This window comes from Tachysurus fulvidraco, chromosome 11 (genome assembly GCF_022655615.1).
Source record: "Tachysurus fulvidraco isolate hzauxx_2018 chromosome 11, HZAU_PFXX_2.0, whole genome shotgun sequence".
Taxonomy (NCBI): Eukaryota; Metazoa; Chordata; class Actinopteri; order Siluriformes; family Bagridae; genus Tachysurus; species Tachysurus fulvidraco.
In genome coordinates, this window is record NC_062528.1 from 21,987,543 (window position 1) to 22,006,022 (window position 18,480).

Below are 18,480 nucleotides of genomic sequence, written 5' to 3' on the forward strand. Positions count from 1 at the left end.
CCCCATAAATCTCGGGAGGTTACAGGAAAAAATGGCATTATGTATTGCTAATACTGTGGTTGTAATGTGTCTGTCTGTGTTTTGCCCTCCCTGCTGTTAATTGATTGCCCCACCCACTTGTTTGTTGCTATGGACACTCATTGAACTCATTCTTTCCCTCTGGTGTGTTGTCATAGCTACTGATTGTCTCTGCTTTGTGATTGGTTCCTGTCTGTTATATCTACACTCTTTGTTCACTTCCCTATTGCTAGTCGTTTTTCGTTAACTCTGTGTTTTGCCTATTTTTGCCTGCTTCTTGTTTTTGATTAATAAAGGTTTGAACTGCAATTGGATCCTCACTCGCCCTTGCCGCACCATGACAGTCATGTCTTATGTATCGTGATAGGATCGTTCATGTTGGCTAAGCGATTAACGTCCTTCCACAATGCTGACTCTTTATCAGACTCTACAGTAAGCTTATGACAGAAAATGTACATTCTTATTGTTTATTTAATACCTGCTTTCTTGGAAATTTCATATTTTTCTTCTTTCTAATTGAAGAAAAGAAAAAAACAACAACCTTGCTGTAAAACCACTTTATAACTTTTGTATTTATTGACAAAGGAAACATCAGTACAGACATGAAAAGTCATCAGCTAGCTTAAATGTGAATAAACTCAGCAAATATCACTCTTGATTGCTGACTAGTATTCAAGAAGTCAAGAAGCTTTTATAACAATATAGTAAGCTAGTTAAGATCGCTTTTGACTAAAAATAAAAAAAATGGCAGTCTGTCAATCTATGAGACTATAGATTGATATAAGACATGAGCTTTAACATTTATAAGCAACAGACAAAATAAAACAGGAATTACTAAAATGTCCTATAATTAACTCACGTGTGAAGCTGACTTCTAGCTCTAGAGCAGTGTCTCTTTTCAGAGCTCGGGTTAAATCTTTACACTTTTTTTAAAGTACACCTTAGTAAAGTGTCAGTATTTACTTAAAAAAAGAACAAATGCAGCTTCAGACCAGTCAAACATTTTATCAATACATTACAGGATGAACAATGAAGCACCAATTAGATCCAAGCAAATCCAATCCAAGTTCATGCAACCGAATCAAATACAGACAGCCTTGAAATGAGCTACAGATACTATATATATATATAAATAAACACACAATTACAATGTAAAAATAAAACATAAGTGGAAGATCGGCGAGATTCAGCTAATCGTTACATAATATCTTTAAATATTAATGCAGGTAATGCGATGTGTCATTTCCAATCCGTTCAGTGTCTGACTCCGAAGTGACTCTAAAGCTGGGTGTAACTCGAGTTCTCAGAGTTGGTTGAAGATTTTACCAGCGATGAAGGAGAACCGACTGCTGAATCTATAAATGAAAGAAATAAAACATAAAAACCAAGAAAACACAGAACATAACATATAGTCATTCAGTTATACAGAAGTGTGGAGTGATATTTCTATAAACATATACGGTGGTGTGAAAAAGTGTTGGCCCCCTTCCTGATTTATTATTTAGTCAAAGATAACAACATGCAGGTTTTTATTATGTGTGAAAAAGTGTTTGCCCCTAAACCTAATAACTGATTGGTCTGACCTTAGCAGCAAGAATTGCAATAAAGTGTTTCATCTTTGCAGAATTGTTGCAACTCAGCCACATTGGAGGGTTTTCGAGCATGAACCGCCTTTTTAAGGTCCTGCCACAGCATCTCAATAGGATTCAGGTCAGGACTTTGCCTCGGCCACTCCAAAGTCTCCATTTTGTTTTTCTTCAGCCATTCAGAGGCAGACTTGCTGATGTGTTTTGGATCATTGTCCTGCTGCAGAACCAAAGTTCACTTCAGCTTGAGGTCATGGTTCCAGGTCCTGAAGCATAAAAACAGCCCCAGAACATCACACTACCATCACCATATTTTACTGTTGGTATGATGTTCTTTTTCTGCAGTGTTACTTTTACACCAGATGCAATGGGACACACACCTTCCAAAAAGGTCAACTTTTGTCTCATCAGTCCACAGAGTATTTTCCCAAAAGTCTTGGGGATCATCAAGATGTTTTCTGGCAAATCTGAGACGAGCCTTTATTAAAAAAAGTTCTTTCTGCTCAGCAGCGGTTTTCGTTTTGGAGCTCTGCCATGCAGGCCATTTTTGCCCAGTCTCTTTCTTATGGTGGAGTCATGAACACTGACCTTAACTGAGACAAGTAAGACCTGCAGTACTTTGGACGTTGTTATGAGGTCTTTTGTGACATCTGGGATGAGTCGTTGTTGTGCTTTTGGGGTAATTTTGGTCGGCCGGCGACTCCTGTTGCATGTTTTGGCCATTTGTGTATAATGGCTCTCACTGTGGTTTGCTGGAGTCCCAAAGCTTTAGAAATGGCTTTATAACCTTTTCCAGACTGATAGATCTGTTACTTTCTTTTCATTTGTTCCTGAATTTCTTTGGATCTCAGCATGATGTGTATCTTTTGAGGATCTTTTGGTCTACTTCACTTTGTCAGTCAGGTCTTAGTTAAAGGCAGAGTCTCCTGATTTTTTGAGAAATGCTTCAGAAATCTGAGTCGGGCCGAATAATAAACAAAAATCAAAACAAGCGTGTAGCCAATGAGCAGAAAGGGGCGGGGCTTGTCAATATGGGCGGAGAGAGTGTTCAGTGCACATGTGTGACATTAGCAGAAAGCAGTTTTAACATTGACATGGAGGATAAAAACAAAGAAAGAAAGAGAAGAAAGGCTTACGAAAGGCAAGAAGTAGGACGTGTTAATATAGGATCAGCTTTCCAGCGCTGGAGAGAACTGAAGGAGCAGGAAGTCGGCCACATATTCACAGATTGGAGTTTCCCGAGTCAATAACTCCTGAGCTAAACGCTGTTACTACACAAATAACACCTCTTTTCTATCGTAGTAATGTAGAGAGGCAGCTACAACCGCGTTTTGTGTAGTAACAGCGTTTAGCTCAGGAGTTACTGACTCGGGAAACTCCGACCTGTGAATATGTGGCCGACTTTACTTAAGACGCCGAGGCGCTTTTTTCCTTCTCGATAGGTGAGTAATGTTGGGCGCAAACACTTTCACACAGGGCTAAGTGGGTTTGGATTTTGTTTTCCCTTAATCATAAAAATCTTCATTTAAAAACTGCATGTTGTTTTTGTTATCTTTGAATAATATTTAACGTTGTTTGATGATCTGAAACATTAAAATGTGACAAACATTCAAAAAAATAAAAAATCAGGAAGGGGGCCAACACTTTTTCACACCACTGTAAATACACAAACTTCAATCATATAAGTCATTAGGGAGAAAAAAAATGCATTTATTTTCTACATTTTTATATTCCTGAATATAAACATGAACATATTAGAGCGACGCCCATTAAGGAAGCTATACAATAAACCTGAACTTTATTAACCTGTGTAAACAGCTAAAAAATGTAATAAGATTTTCTTATTTGCCTTTGAAACATTATCTTGTATTTTAAGACACAATTGTATATTATTATTTATTTTTTGCCGCTGCTATTATTTACTTTAGCTGCCTTTAGTATTTTATTTTAGCTGCCTTCTGTAAACCATTTAATGCACGATATACAAATGAAAGTACTGTACTACAACAGAATGAAAAACAAACACAACATATACACAATCCTCATGTTATGAACACAGACAGTTTGTGTAGTAACAAACATCTCACTTATATAACAATGTGAGAGGCGGGGCTTAAAGGGTGCCTCATGAGAACAGAAGGGGGTGGGGCTTAAGAATGCCTTGTGAAAACCGAGGGGGGTGGTGCTTAAAGGGTGTCTGTGAAAATTGAAGGGGTGGGGCTTAAATGGTGCCTTGTGGGAATTGAGGGGGTGGGTCTTAAAAGGTGCCTCATGAGAACCAAAAGGATTGGGGCTTAAGGACGCCTTGTAATATCTGAGGAGGTGGGGCTTAAAGGGTGCCTCTTGAGAACTGAGAGGGTGGGGCTTAAGGATGAGTTGTGATAACTGAAGGGGGTGGGGCTTAAAGGGTGTCTAGTGAAAACTGAAGGGGTGGGGCTTAAAGGGTGTGTCACGAGAACCAAGGGGGTGGGGCTTAAGGACGCCTTGTGATAACTGAGGGGGTGGGGCTTAAAACAGCAGCTACCTCAAGTTACAACCTTAAACTTGAACATATGATGTCACTATAATATATTTTAAAATATGATACGTCCCGAACCCACTAATTAGCAGAACATGGGTGATACCAGTGTCATTAGTTTTGGCCCACGGGCTCCTGTGGTGGCCCTCGATGTGTGCCGTCATCTCTTTGCGCTCGGGGGTGGAGTGACCGCACTGAAGGCAGCTGTAGCGCCCCCTGGTGTGTTCCCATAGGATCCGACTGTTAAATGACTGACCTGCGAGAGACGGTTTACACGCCCACACGACCGAGACAACAGAAACAATTTAACCTTTAAAGAACCCAAAAGCCTGAGAGTCTCAAAATATCCACATAATCAGACTTTCTGCAGACTTTTACATTTATCTCACAGCAATACTAGAGTTCAGGACACAGATTAAGCCTAAACACAGAATATATAACTGATTCAAACTAAATATAAAGGCCTTTTCTTTCTGCTCTTATCCCCGGGATCTCGTCGCTCTAAACCCCACTTTACCCCTGGGGTAGAAGAATGTTTCACACGTGTAATTTAGAAGCTGAGTTATGATGCAGGACTTTTTCCCCGGGGTTATGAAACTCTGCTCTGAAGCAGGTTCAGCTCTGCTTTTACAGATTTAACTCCACATCACGGTGACAAATGTGTACCTTGTGAAACCGTGTTATTTCACATCTATGGGGATTTTTACACCCGGTCACTTCATGTGTTTACAGTGATCCGATAGCTATCCGATGGTAAAAAGACCAGGTCTAAATGCCCTCCGAAACGTTTTCGAGACGGATATAAATCCGATGGTACAAACCCCTTTGTGGTCTGATGAAACTGGACAGGTGTAAATGAATGTGGTTGTTCAAGCCACGTACATCAGCGCTATACTCCTCCCAAACAGAAGTACGGCACTCGCAGGTGACTCACGAGTCGTGCATCGCGCCAGAAACAAATATGTTTTCCCATCAGTGCTGGCTCCGATCTTTCACCCAGGCATCTCGTTGGGTCTTAAAATGCACTGCTGCCGCCAGCGAAAATGTAGCAACGCTGTTTTTTGTAGCAACCAAATACACCAAAGCGTGTTCCATTTCAATTACCCCGGAAATGAGGTAAAAATATATTAGCATATTGGGCGGGAGTAGAAAGAGCGGATCGATATCCGATTCGCCGAGACGCATTTATGTGGCCTGATGTAAATGGAACAGTTTTAACAAATCAGATAGCTATCGGATCAGAGACAACACACGAAGTGACCAGGTGTAAAAAGGCCCTATGTGAAAACTTCTCTGTAGGTAGAATCGGGGGGGCAAAAAACTGAACATCACAGAAGTGTGAGCCGTAGGGAGGAGGAAATACGTCACGCGGAAAAATGAGCAGAAATCGAAGAACAAACGAATGTCTCGTCGACTACACTGCAAACTTAAAGAGCTAAAAAAGAAAATAAAGCTGTGAAAGATAACAGAACTTTTTTACTCACTGATGTGAAAGCGTGAGACGAGCCGTTATTTAAAGCGGTAACGCGCTGGATTTATCCAAGTTGATGGTCCAATATGCAAATTAGAAGTTGTTTACAGCAGGGATTAGGAATGTACAGAGAGAAACAAAGTCAGATTATGAAGAGCCGGGATTCAGTGATAACCCGGGGAAAGTAGGAGCAGTGTGAAACCTCTGACTATATAAACCCAGGATTCTGTTAGCTGGAGTTCACTAGGACCCAGGGGAATTATCTTACATGTGCGAAGCTGTATAGGTTCAGACTCTGACTACCTGGACAAGGCTTAATCTGTGTCTGCGCTTTAAAACACCAAAATAATCACATCTTAAGCAAAAGCTCAATCCAGAACATGTGAATGATTTCACCTTTAACCGTAAATGCAGACGAACGGACCGAAACATGTTTTGTACTGGAGCCACAAAGCTCACGTTTACAGCATTCAGTTCATAAAATACTGAAGGAAGTCTGTATTTATGAAATGAGATACAACTATAGTTTGACAACAAACACGTCTCTAATCGAGTATACCTGGGATATGAGGAACATTTTATATTTTAACCACTTTTTTTATTTGTGAAAGCGGCGAGAAAATAAATAAATAAATAAATAATAATAATAATAATAACAACAACAACTCATGCTACATGCCACACACCAGCCAACAAAACAGCCTAGCTTTGTCTTCAACATTCTATTCATTTAACATGGATAAAATCTGGTGCAAATCTGCTAATGAAGAGCTTGAAAAAAGAAAAAAAAAAACAAAAAAACAAAGCAGCCGATGACAAACTGGAATGATGAAATGAGAGCAGAAATGAGAAAGCACTGTCAGCATCTCAGCACACGTCCGTCAAACCCAGAAGTGAAGCTGCTGATTAGCCAGGAGAGAGGAGGGGAGAACAGAATTGTGGGTAATCATCACTCAGTGATGTGCTATATAATCTGTTAGTAATTATGAGATTAATCACACAGCCACATGATTTGCTGGGAAGCGCAGAAGCAGCGGTGGTGATGGGATCTTTAGAAGCAGACTGGAAAAATCTCCCCTTTAAAATTCTTTGTGTATCTGTGTGTGTGTGTGTGTGTGTGTGTGTGTGTGTGTGTGTGTGTGTACGCGCTTCTCTGTTCCTCACCTGGGCTTCCTCTCTACTCAAAGCCTGAGGAGAGTTCCATCTGTGTAAAATGGGCGCAGGCAAGTCTGCTGGGGCGACAGTGTGACACGACAAAATCACAGTTCACTCAAAAGCAACGACACACTTTTAACCCTTACCGCTGCTACCGAGTGCAGAGGTGTGAGGTGACGTGTAGAGAAATTAAGGTGAGAAACTGAACCACGGGAGAAAATGAACAGGATCTAGGAAACAGTAGATGAATATGATGATGAGGAAGAATGCTAGTGCACACTAATGGCAGCAAGACGTTTCATCACTCTTACACTTCTAGAGGTTCATCGGTTCCTTTCATGTTAGCAGTATAATCGCTGTTAATATTTACGACCTCATCGTTTTAATTTAGTCACACGTACCAGATTAGGACCTGAGTGACTGCTGAGTTATTTCTGTTCAATAACACATTGTGTGTGACGCTGTTATAGTAAACGATCGACAGAATGTAGTGTGATTAAGTGAAGTTACTGTTATTAATTTCCTATAACAGCACGTCCGTTCACATCAACTGTTTTACTCCTCATATACGATTTACTACAGATTACAAATGTTTGATCTGTTAAAGAACAATTATTTGTTTATTATTACGTTTAAGGAACCGAACTATCTCCTGTTCTCGCTTTCGTTATAGCAGCGACAAAAAAACGTCTCTAAATAAAATTCCAGTGTTACCTCTGACCGTTAAAAGGCAAGAGTTTTTAGAAAACAAATCAACGCCACTTATTTGTCCTCACCTGATTGGCTAAGTATTTGCATAAAGCTGAGCTGAGGTTTTAATGCCCTCTTGCCTAATGGTAAGTAACAGCATCATATTAATTGGTGTTATTCTGCTAAAATAAAATCTTTATGAATAAATAAATCATCTTCATAATTTTTAGGATGAAACTGATATTGGCAGGTAATCAGGCCATCCTTAAAAATATTCTTGTTTGCCGTAACCCAACCGACCCTGTCAATTTAGGACAGAGTCGAATTTTTTTATTTTTTTTATTTTGCTTTAAGTCCGACCGACTCGCCGGTTGTAAATTTGCGTTAAGACCGACCTTTTTTTATTTTTACTCTTCAAACAACTAATAATATATTAATTATATTTTAGTAAGTATTGTAAATATATAAATTGCCTAGGCCTACATACAAATGAAGGCTACGTTCTTTCTTTTAAATAAAAACCCGTGACATCATCTATGTTTACACTATTGGTTACCGGATGTCACACTATGGCCTGTGCGTTCGCTTCGTCTCATTCTCTCATTCACTGTCAGAGTCGACGGTTCGCGCTCAGTAATGATGGCTGCGGCTGCAGTAAACAAAATGTTTGCGGTCACGGTTCAAAGACATACGGTTTCGGGCGCCATAATAAGTCTAAAAAATCCATTAAAACAGCTCGACACCGCTTTAACTTGGCACGAAGTTCTGGAAAAACTGTCCAGCATCAAAATAAGGTTTGCATTGATTGAAGACCCAGTCAGTGACGTCACGATATGCTGATTTGTTTAAATTCATACCTAAGTGATCACCATCACCAAAATTGTACTTTTTTTTTTTTTTACTGTTACTGCAAACCAAAACATTTTTAAAGGATGGCCTAACTAAAGGCTACAATACCATATTATTGTTCTGGACCTGAAATACATTGTATACAGATCTAAATATAATAGTTTTTTATACATTAAATCGTTGATGATCAAGATTTTGAAACATCTAAGAGGCTCAGCTACAACTCAGAGACTGATGAGTGATCAAACGACTTGAAGGTTAAAATAAGACCTCTTACAGTTTTAACCCTTTAGCTGTAGAAGTGCTTACCTTGGTTCTTCCTCCAGACGGCGTTAGATCCTGGTGGAATGAATGGTGAGGGGGTAACCATGCCAACAGGGCCGACTCTGGGAGAGCGCTGTGGCTCGGGATCAGGTGCAGGAGAAAGGCTGGGGGGAAACGGGCTGTAGGGAGCATCCGGCTGATTCTGGAGCTTCATGGGCTCAAAAGCAGCAATAGTGTCTGCCGGAAGAGCCGAGGGCGGTTGTGAACCTTGAGGAGGTGGTGAGGGCTCAGACTCCATCTGCTGAGAATCATCCACAGAAGGAAAAGAACCAGGAGGATCGGAATCGGCACCAGAAAAAGCCAGATCGGGTGTCGGACCTCCCTCCATTCTCGCCGCTTTGCTTTTGGCGACCTTGGCGCACGTCTGAAGGTGCTTGAGAAGAGTGCGGTAGGAGCGGAGCTTGGCTCTGCAACTCTCGCATCTGTAAGTTAGAGTTAAACGTTTCAGCATCTGCGACTTGATGTATTAAGTACGAATGATAAAAAAGACAAAAGACGCACAGGAAGAAAGAATTCGGCTTGTGATGATGTCTCATGTGATCCATCAGCTGCTGCATGCTGGCGAAAGATCCGTCACATCCTATCGTCGAGCACAGGAAGGACTTACCTAAAGGAGAAGAAAAAGGTTCTGAGATTCTGGCAGTATGAGTGCATCTGATCTATAAGTAAATTAACTTTTATACGAGTTGTTCGAACAGTGTTTTAAAGCATGACAGCATATTATTTTACGTTCAATACATTACATTGTCCCACATTACATTCTGCTTCCCTCGGGAAGACGTCTCCGCACTAGCCGACTGAGGGATAGCTTTTTCCCCCTCAGGCTATCAGACTAATTAACAGTCATAACTAATACACCCTACAGTATACTCCCACAATATGGTATGCCACATACTGCACTTTAACTTCAACAGTTCAACACTGGACTATACACACACACTGCATTTATACATACTGGATTATACACACACACACACACTGCATTTCTACACACTGGAATACACACACACACACATTGCATATAATGTGTAGTGCTACTGTAAGTAGTCTAATAGTACACTGTGTGTACTGTCTTTATGTATGAGCATATTGCACATTTTCACCTGTTAATTTCACTATCTGTATGTTAATTGTTTCTGCAATTTCTGGAGTTCGCTCCTAAGAATTTCACGCACCAAGGCACACGTGCTGTGGTGATGTGACAATAAATGTGACTTGACATTGTCTCCTACACACCATCAGGATCAGAATCAGCTTCATTGCCAGGCATGTTTTCACATGCAAGGAATTTGTTTTATTGACAGAAGCTCCACAGTGTAACAGAATGACATATACAGTATAGACAAAATTGTGTACGTATTGAAGTATACAATATATACAATTTGTATTTACGATGTACCATGTGGTAGCCTAGTGGTTAAGGTGTTGGGCTACCAATCGGAAGGTTGTGAGTTTGATCCCAGCTCCACCAAGCTGCCACTGTTGGGCCCCTGAGCAAGGCCCTTAACCATCAATTGCTCAGTTTGTATAAAAATGGGATAAGGGACATCTGCCAAATGCTGTAAATGTAATCGTACCAGGCAGAGACTGTGCAGGAGTCTTATGATGATCCTTCAGGTGGTTGTTCAGAGCGTCTGGATGATTGTAGGTCCGATTACAGTTATAAAACGAACAGGATAAATGGCAACCTGAACAAAACAATCAACACAATTAACACTGTGTATTCAAACCAATGGTCAGTTTCTATGGGGACAGTTAAGTTAAGCGATACAAACCTTCCATAGTGGTCCAGAGGTCTTGTGATGGATGAGAGACAGAATTGGACCTGCAGACATTTTAATATTTAACTTTATTCACACTTACATTAGCTTTCTGTCATGTTTATGTTTATTAACTAGTTGCTAAGACAAACATTAGCTAACAAGCTAATACATAAACAAAGCAACTTGTTAAACATACAACGCGCCAGTTATTATTAGTTATTAAAATATCGGTCACAACAATTATTTAAACATCTTGTCCATCTACCACGGAGTATTTATTTGTTAATAAAATAATCACCAACCTTCACAGACTGCAGATTATTTTACCCGTCGTTATGATGTACGTGCACTGCGACACATACAAGAATGGCTACGGTAGGACGTCAGACGCAGCGTGTCGAGTCGACCAATAGAAAAGCACGCCTCAATGTGGAATCCCGGAAGTAAACTTCTAAAAGGACGAATGGAGAATGGACAGTACATAGTAACTTAAGCACTGTTTTATTATTAATTGATTCTTAGCATTTAATATGTAAAAGGTTCAATAAAACAAATGCTGAGATATATAATCTGTGTGTGTCTATATTTTTGTGTTAAGCACAGAGTTTAATTGAAGCATTTAACCAGAAACACATAGTAAATAATAATAATAAATAAATTATTGTTATTAATATTAACAATAATAAATATTATGAATAATAATAGTAATAATAATGATTAAAATAATAAAACCTGATCTTTTTTTGATAAACTTGATATTTGAAAAATAAGTATTAATTAATTAATACTACTAATAATGATTAATAATAATAGTAATATAACGATAATTAAAATAAATTCTTGATAAACTTGACACTTGAAAAATAATTATTATTCATAGTAATAATTATTAAAATAATAAAACTTGATACATTTTTGATAAACTTGATACTTGATAAATAAGTATTAATTATTATTATTAATAATTCATAAACTTGAAAATAATTATTGTTAAAAGTAATTAAATAATTCACTAAATAATTAATTATTACTAGTTATTATTATTAATAACAACAACAAATAATAATAATAACAATAATAATAATAATAATAATAATAATTAAAAATGATAAACACACTGACGATGAAACTATAATGCAAATATACTTACTTGCTTGTTTTTATTATGTTACATATAACGTTGAATTACGGATCATTAGAGTATTACATACACAGACTGCTATGTATATAAAATATCAGGACGTGTGGAACAAAATCTTGAGTTAAAAGAAAAATAACATCACACTGTTTAACATTTTATTAAATGTTCATTATTACCTCTACAAACTAAGCTTTATGCACCACACTAGCTAACGGAGTTCTATTTGTATGCACAAAGCTGTGCAGGTTCCAGCTGTACAATAATCTCAGGAAGGATACTGTAACGGCCTGTGAGGTGAACACGTCATTCGTGTTGGATTAAACCGATAAGAAAGCGATGTTCAGCCAGCATGAAAACAGTTTCATGATGTACACAGTGCTTGTGTGCGCGTTAGACAGCTATGCACTTGGAAGTTTGGATTCATCCTTTGAGTCTTTCTGCTCTGCGCTCCTTTCTGTCCTGTCATTATACAAGTCTGCTGAAACTTTATAGACGCATTCGGTCTTCTGCCACAATTCAAAGTGTTCTTCTTTTAAATCCTCATCCCTCATCTCTGTATTATTTGTTGCTTTAAATCCATCCTTCCGTTTATTGCTGCCGACAGGTGGCTCACAGCTTATGTAATGGAATCGATATTTCTGCTCCCGGAGTCTTCTCCGAACAGTGGATTGTGATACGTTCACTCCCACCCTCATGAGGTTGTTGGTGATTCTACTGACTGTTGTTTGTGGGTTTTTCTTCACAGCTCTGACAATGTTTCGGTCATCAACTTCTGAAGTTTTCCTTGGCCGACCTGTTCGGTGTCTGGTTGTTAGTAGGCCGGTGGTTTCATACTTTTTCAGGACGTTCCAGACTGTTGTATTGGCTATGCCTAATTCCTGTGAAATGGCTCTGATTGTTTTTCCCTTTTCTTTCAGCTTCAAAATGTCTTTCTTTTCTTTCATAGTCAGCTCCCTGGTCTTCATGTTGGTTTATAGTTTTTAAACAACAAACTCAGTCGCCACAGGTGAAATCTAGGACTGAAACAAAGAAGACATTCAGAGCTATTAACTGTTTAAACACTTGGCAGATTGCGTCCAAAAAATTTTGATCACCAGAACAGAAGTTGCCGCATGATTACCACAGATGTAAATATCTGATCGTTTAGAACAGATTCATCTTAGACAGAACAGTCAGTAATCTATGAGTTGTTGATGGCAGGATATGTAGGATGCTTCAGAAGCTGATCTGTTTTCATAGAGATGAGAATGACTAAATAGCAGATGTCACTATCTTTAATTAGAGATGAAGCTAGGGTTAAATCCCATTGCCTCATTATCTTCAGCTGAACTTACAGCATTGTTGGAAATATATTTCTGTCCTACATACCAGGTTGGAACTCTGCCAGAGTCTTATGGTGATCTCTCAGGTGCTTGTTTAGAGAGTGTGGATGATTGCAGGTCTGCTAACAATCAAAAAACAGGATTAACAGCAGCCTAGATAAATCAACAGGAAAAACACTGTGTATTAAAACACAGCTTTAGGCAAAACGATCCAAGATAGCGGCAGTATACATTTTCAAGGACCTGCTGCTACGAAACTGTGTTCCTTCTAGTATTACTCAGGGTTTCCTGCAGCACTGCAGGAAATAAAATTCCGCTGCACAGAATGCCGTCAAGTGCATCTCAGAGAATAGCGCGGACAAATTCACACCGTGGCGGATAACTAGCCAGATAATAAAATGTGTATCCGTGAGAACTGTAAGTGGACTTATGTTTTGGGTTTATTTAAGCCTGTTATTGTATTAGTCTATAGTTCTTGCACATTTAAAGTAAGTTAGCTGGTGATTTTGTTGTTTGAGTTCTTCATCTGCTAGCTAGGTTGCACGTGCCTGTTTTTAATAATTGTTAAACGTAGTACAGAGTCTGTGGTCTATCTCACAAAGAAGCAAGTTGCCTTAACCAAGACATTTTCTGCGGGAAATCCTGATTACTGCACGGAATATTGTTTGAACATTCAGTATTCACACTGATCAGCGCTGTTTCTGTTTACTGTCTTTTGTGTATTGTATTTTTTGTATTGTCTTGTAACTTTTTGTCTGCACTGTCTGTTGTCCTGCACTGTTTGCACAGATGCACTTTATGTGGCTAAGACTTCTTAAGTCCTTAGCCCTGTCTGTGTTTCATGTAGCATCCTGGTCCTGGAGAAACACTGTCTCATTTCACTATGTACTGCAACAGCTATATATGGATGAAATGACAATAAAAGCCTCTTGACTTGACATGACTTAAATGGTGCACACCTACCCTCAGGAGTGCAGTGAACCTGCAGGGAAAAGAACACATTTTAACTATTTAAAAGTACACAAGAAAAAAAAAACACACAATTCTAGTTACTAACTGTTCAACTCCTCAGTGCTAAGTGCTAACTGCTAAGTAAACAAAGTAATCAGCTAGCACGCATCACGTTAACAATTCATCACATATAACAACTCCTCTTAATAAATACGTCTTCCTGCTTGTTACAGCATCATAAGACTTCGCAAAGTGGACATTGTTTTGTTTATGTTGTTTTTTTACAGCTTTTTCGAGACGTTAAGTACCTGTACGTGCAACACGCCGTAAACAAAAATGGCTGCGCTGCTACGTCAGAGGCAGATAATAGATTCGATAGACCAATAGAAAAACGCGCTTGGATCAACGTCATGAAAGGCGGAAGTAAACTTCCAAACGTGAATGCATAGATATATACACTAGATGTAGCCTTGGTTACGGCAGTACATTGGAACGTAATGCGTCAATAGAGCCGCCATCTTGGTACAGGGGACCCCATGCTCTTAATGTATCAGCGTCAATGTAGGCAAAGAAATAAAATCACTATAAATCGTCATGAATGCGATTTTCTAGTTTTTTTGGTTCGTTCCAACGGTTAGACATGTATTTATCACTAAGTCCAGAGAAAATTTAAGGTTTTGATAATAAGATAATCTACTTTTTTAAAAATATAATCCATATAAACCTCAAAGGCAACTCCCACCCCCAGCATGGACTGTTCACACTTTGTGTGAATGAATGTGAAAGTTAGATAGTTGAGGTGGCAAAAACCGTTCAATCTTTTATTTATTCTTTTCTCGCAATACTTTTGCAACATTACATAAGTATGTACTAAAGTCACACAAACAAAAAACAAAGTTTGACTTTGAGGCTGAACTTGTGTGTTACATTTACATTTACAGCATTTGGCATTGAATCATTAATGCAGTTCAATAGGTTACATACTTAAGATACCATGAGTTTAAAACATTTGTTCAAAGTTACAATGAAAAAGTGTCAAAGGTTGTGGGGTTTTTTTAATGCAAAAGATAAGGAAAGAAGTGCTAGTTGAACTGTTTCCTGAATAAGTAGGTCTTCAACCACCGCTTGAAAATAGCCAGTGACTCAGCTTTCCGGACCTCTAGGGGAAGTTCATTCCACCACCTTGGTGCCAGAACAGAGAAGAGTCTTGTAGTATACTTGCCTCTTAGCCTGAGAGATGGTGGACCAGTCGAGAAGTGCTGGTAGATCAGAGTGTGCAGGGTGCAGTGCGAGGAGTGATGAGGGCTTTGAGGTAACACTGCCAAGCTAACTGGTGACATCCTTCCAGGACTGTCAACTGAGTTAACCATTAAAAGAAAAACAAAAAACATTTAAAAAAAAAAAAAAAAAAAGTGTTTAATATCCCTGCAACAACACAACCTTATACAGTTTCTTCCTGACATTTTTGCTCTTGAGTCATCTTGAGTCTCAACAGTGTGATCACGAAGACCAAATGTCCTCAGAGCCTACTTCTGCTTTCACGACTCTGTTTAATAGAGACACTTGGAAATCTACAAACAGATTCAGATTCTGGTTATTTTATTTAATGCCATGTTAGCAAAAATTCAATTACAAAAACACAAATATCATATAAATACAATAAAAACAAAACCTTTTCAGGCATAATCTCATTAAATATGTCCATAAATAAACTTCATAAAAGAGCATTCTGCTTATGTTAAGTCCAATCAAAATCAAATCAAATCAAATTTTATTTGTCACATACACATACATACAGGGTAGGACATGCAGCGAAATGCTTTTTGCATCTGTCCGGTATATAAGCATAAAAAAAATTAAAGCAATTTAGGATAAAAAAAATTTAACTAAAACCAAAAGGAGATAAGTGGAAAAAGATTTATTTACATATACATAGATATACATATACATAAATGTGTATGGTTTTTAAAGATTGTCCTTAAAGTGTCCAGGTGCAGTATGGTGTGTAAATAGTGTATATAGTGTATAAAGTGGCACTTTGCTGTGCAAGTCCAGAGATAAACTGACAGTGACAGTCCAGAGTTAAAGTGTGGATTGTTAAAAAAGTGTGCATAAAAACAGTGTAGATGGAGAGAGAAGTCCACTACAAGATCCTGGGTGTTTCCTGATTTAGACTCCGAATGGCCTGCGGGAAGAAGCTTCTCCTCATTCTCTCTGTGTTTGCTTTCAGGGAGCGGAAGCGTTTCCCTGAACGCAACAAAGAAAAGAGTCCATTGTTGAGATGGCTAAGATCCAGGACAATCTAATAAAATATGTTTGACAGCTAAGGGAATCTTACAAAACATACATAAAGTTGGGTCTTTTCACCTTTAAGCAAAAAAAGCATAGGTCAATTTTTAATGTCCTTATTAAGAGCTTCGGAATATACAAACATTGTCGGTTTTCCTAACTGTCACAAACTAATGGGTAACTAGCATGGATTAGCTGCGGTCATTAAGCAAGGACTGAAACAAACCAACGTAACAAGAAATATAATTTCCTAACATTCAATACCATAAAACACATTCTCACTGGTGTAATATAATTCCTTGCTGTCTGGTTTTTAGATTTTGTTCATTTGAACATCCAAAGGCAGCACAAATGTCTGGCATCGTCCATGAATTCGAAAGTACAAGACCCCTGTTCTAAGATGGCGCCAGTGTGTAGATATTATAAGTCTAGACCAGCAACGTTTTGGTGCTACTTAAGAACCACTTTTCCTGGTTCAGATCCAGTGCTTTGGGTGTCGGAAAAGAAAGAACTGGTTCTAAATTAGGTTCCGAACCTGCACTCAAACTGCCTCGGTGGATAAGAGGAGGATCAGAAGAAATGGACAGCATGTGAGTTAAATACAAGTGTCACAGCAAAGGGTCTGAATACTTATGACCATGTGATATTTCAGTTTTTCTTTTTTAATAAATTTGCAAAAAATTCTACATGTCTGTTTTTTTCTGTCAAGATGTGGTGCTGAGTGTACATTAATAACAAATAAAATGAACTTTTTTTATTTTTGCAGATGGCTGCAATGAAACAAAAGAGTAAAAAATTTAAAGGGGTCTGAATACTTTTCGTACCCACTGTAAATACAATATTGTACAGAAGAGGAAAACATCCCACTGGATTGTGTGCTGATTGTAATGTACAAGAGACAGTAAAGCATATTCTGTTAGACTGCAAAACATATGAAGAAGATAGGGCAGAATTAAAGGCATGCATGGATGAACAAAGCATGCCATTTGAGCATTTATTAGGTAAAGCATCTAGGAGAATACACAATTTATTCATTTTATTTTTGAAAAATACTGGGTTAAGCAGTGGCACCCCCAGGAACTTTTAATATGGGTGGCCAGAGGAAGCCATAGCAAATGTTGGGGTGGCACCATAAAAAATAAAAAAAATTAAAAAAAAAAACAGTGTAGTGTGTGTTATACCTGTTTAGTTTTGTTTCTGGTTAATGTAACAATATCATCACTCGTCTTTTTTGGTGGCTGCAGCGTTTGCTTCATTTTATTTATTCATTTATTTATTTTTCACTTCATGAACTATTGTGAATTTTCATTATGCATTCAAATTCAAATTCATACTAGAGGTGGCCACAGGGGTGGCCAGAGTTTATACAGGGGAGTAAAATTAACCCCTTGGGGGCACCCCTGGGGTTAAGTGAAAGAATTTAATGTGTCGTTGTCATCCCCCCCTCCCCCCACATGATGTCATTCTAATGGCCACACTCCAGTCTAGTAGGTGGCAGTAATGCACCTTTTAGATGAGTTGCCAAACGGCATTAAACTGGAAAGGAGGCAGGAGAGATGGCGCTACGTATTAGGAGGATCAAGATTATGTTGGGATATTGGACTAATCTGCAAGGACATGATATGGTGCACCCAACAAAAACTGTTTTGCAAAACTGCGCAGAGCATAGCAAATTTTTTTTACAGTTTTGGGTGGGTGGGGAATGCTAAGGCTCAAAATGCAGGTCTCAGTCAGCTGCAAATTGGACCCACTGTGGCAATATCAGCGATACCACCCTGGAAATTTATACGACCGGCTGTAAATATAAACTTACAAGAAATAAATAAGTAAATACAAAAGGAATGCCAGAGTGGAGAATAGTTCAAAACTATGTAAAGCAGGAAAAAAGCTCTACAAAAGCAGGAAATAGTTGATGTGCACATACCAATAAGTAGAACAGATGTCAAGACTATCATAAAGCAACACTCACTTAAAATATGGCAGGAATAACGGAACAAAGCGGATACAGGACGGCACTTATACGGTATACAGAATCAAGTAGCCACAAGTATGGGGAAGGGTAGAGGCCCAAGGGAAGAGATGCTAATCTCATCTCTTAGAATGGGCCACACTGGTTTAAATACAACACTGTACAGAATAGGAAAACATCCCACTGGATTATGCACTGATTGTAAAGTACAAGAGACATTACAGCACATACTGTTAGACTGTGAAAAATATAAAGAAGATAGGGCAGAGTTAAAGGCACGCATGGACGGACAAAGCATGACGCTTGAGCATCTATTAGGTCAAACGGCTATGAGAATACACAATTTAGTCATTTTGTTTTTGAAAAAGACTGGGTTAAGTGAAAGAATTTAAGGTTTTTTAATTTTTTTTTCTCTTCCCTCTATCCTTTGTTGT

The 18,480-nt window shown here is 38.5% G+C and overlaps 1 protein-coding gene across 14 annotated transcripts; it reads right to left on the minus strand.

Moving 5' to 3' along the window:
* Positions 1-572: 572 nt before the first annotated feature.
* LOC113661706 (zinc finger protein 414-like) lies at positions 573-14,221 on the minus strand. 14 transcript variants are annotated; one of them, XM_047820398.1, is made up of 13 exons: positions 14,097-14,221; positions 13,801-13,819; positions 12,884-12,990; positions 12,636-12,742; positions 11,525-12,534; positions 10,677-10,825; positions 10,387-10,436; positions 10,189-10,299; positions 9,113-9,218; positions 8,597-9,033; positions 6,758-6,825; positions 4,196-4,400; positions 573-1,373 (listed from the first exon to the last, which is right to left on the minus strand). In XM_047820398.1, exons 7-13 carry the CDS (start codon positions 10,391-10,393, stop codon positions 1,297-1,299), a joined length of 1,011 nt encoding a protein of 336 aa, XP_047676354.1. In that variant the 5' UTR covers positions 10,394-10,436; positions 10,677-10,825; positions 11,525-12,534; positions 12,636-12,742; positions 12,884-12,990; positions 13,801-13,819; positions 14,097-14,221; the 3' UTR covers positions 573-1,296. The 14 variants fall into 14 exon arrangements, 11 of the variants coding, with proteins under 11 accessions (XP_047676354.1, XP_047676355.1, XP_047676350.1 ...); XM_047820399.1 differs by having other exon boundaries at positions 12,884-12,956; positions 14,097-14,151; XM_047820394.1 differs by lacking the exon at positions 12,636-12,742.
* Positions 14,222-18,480: the final 4,259 nt, after the last annotated feature.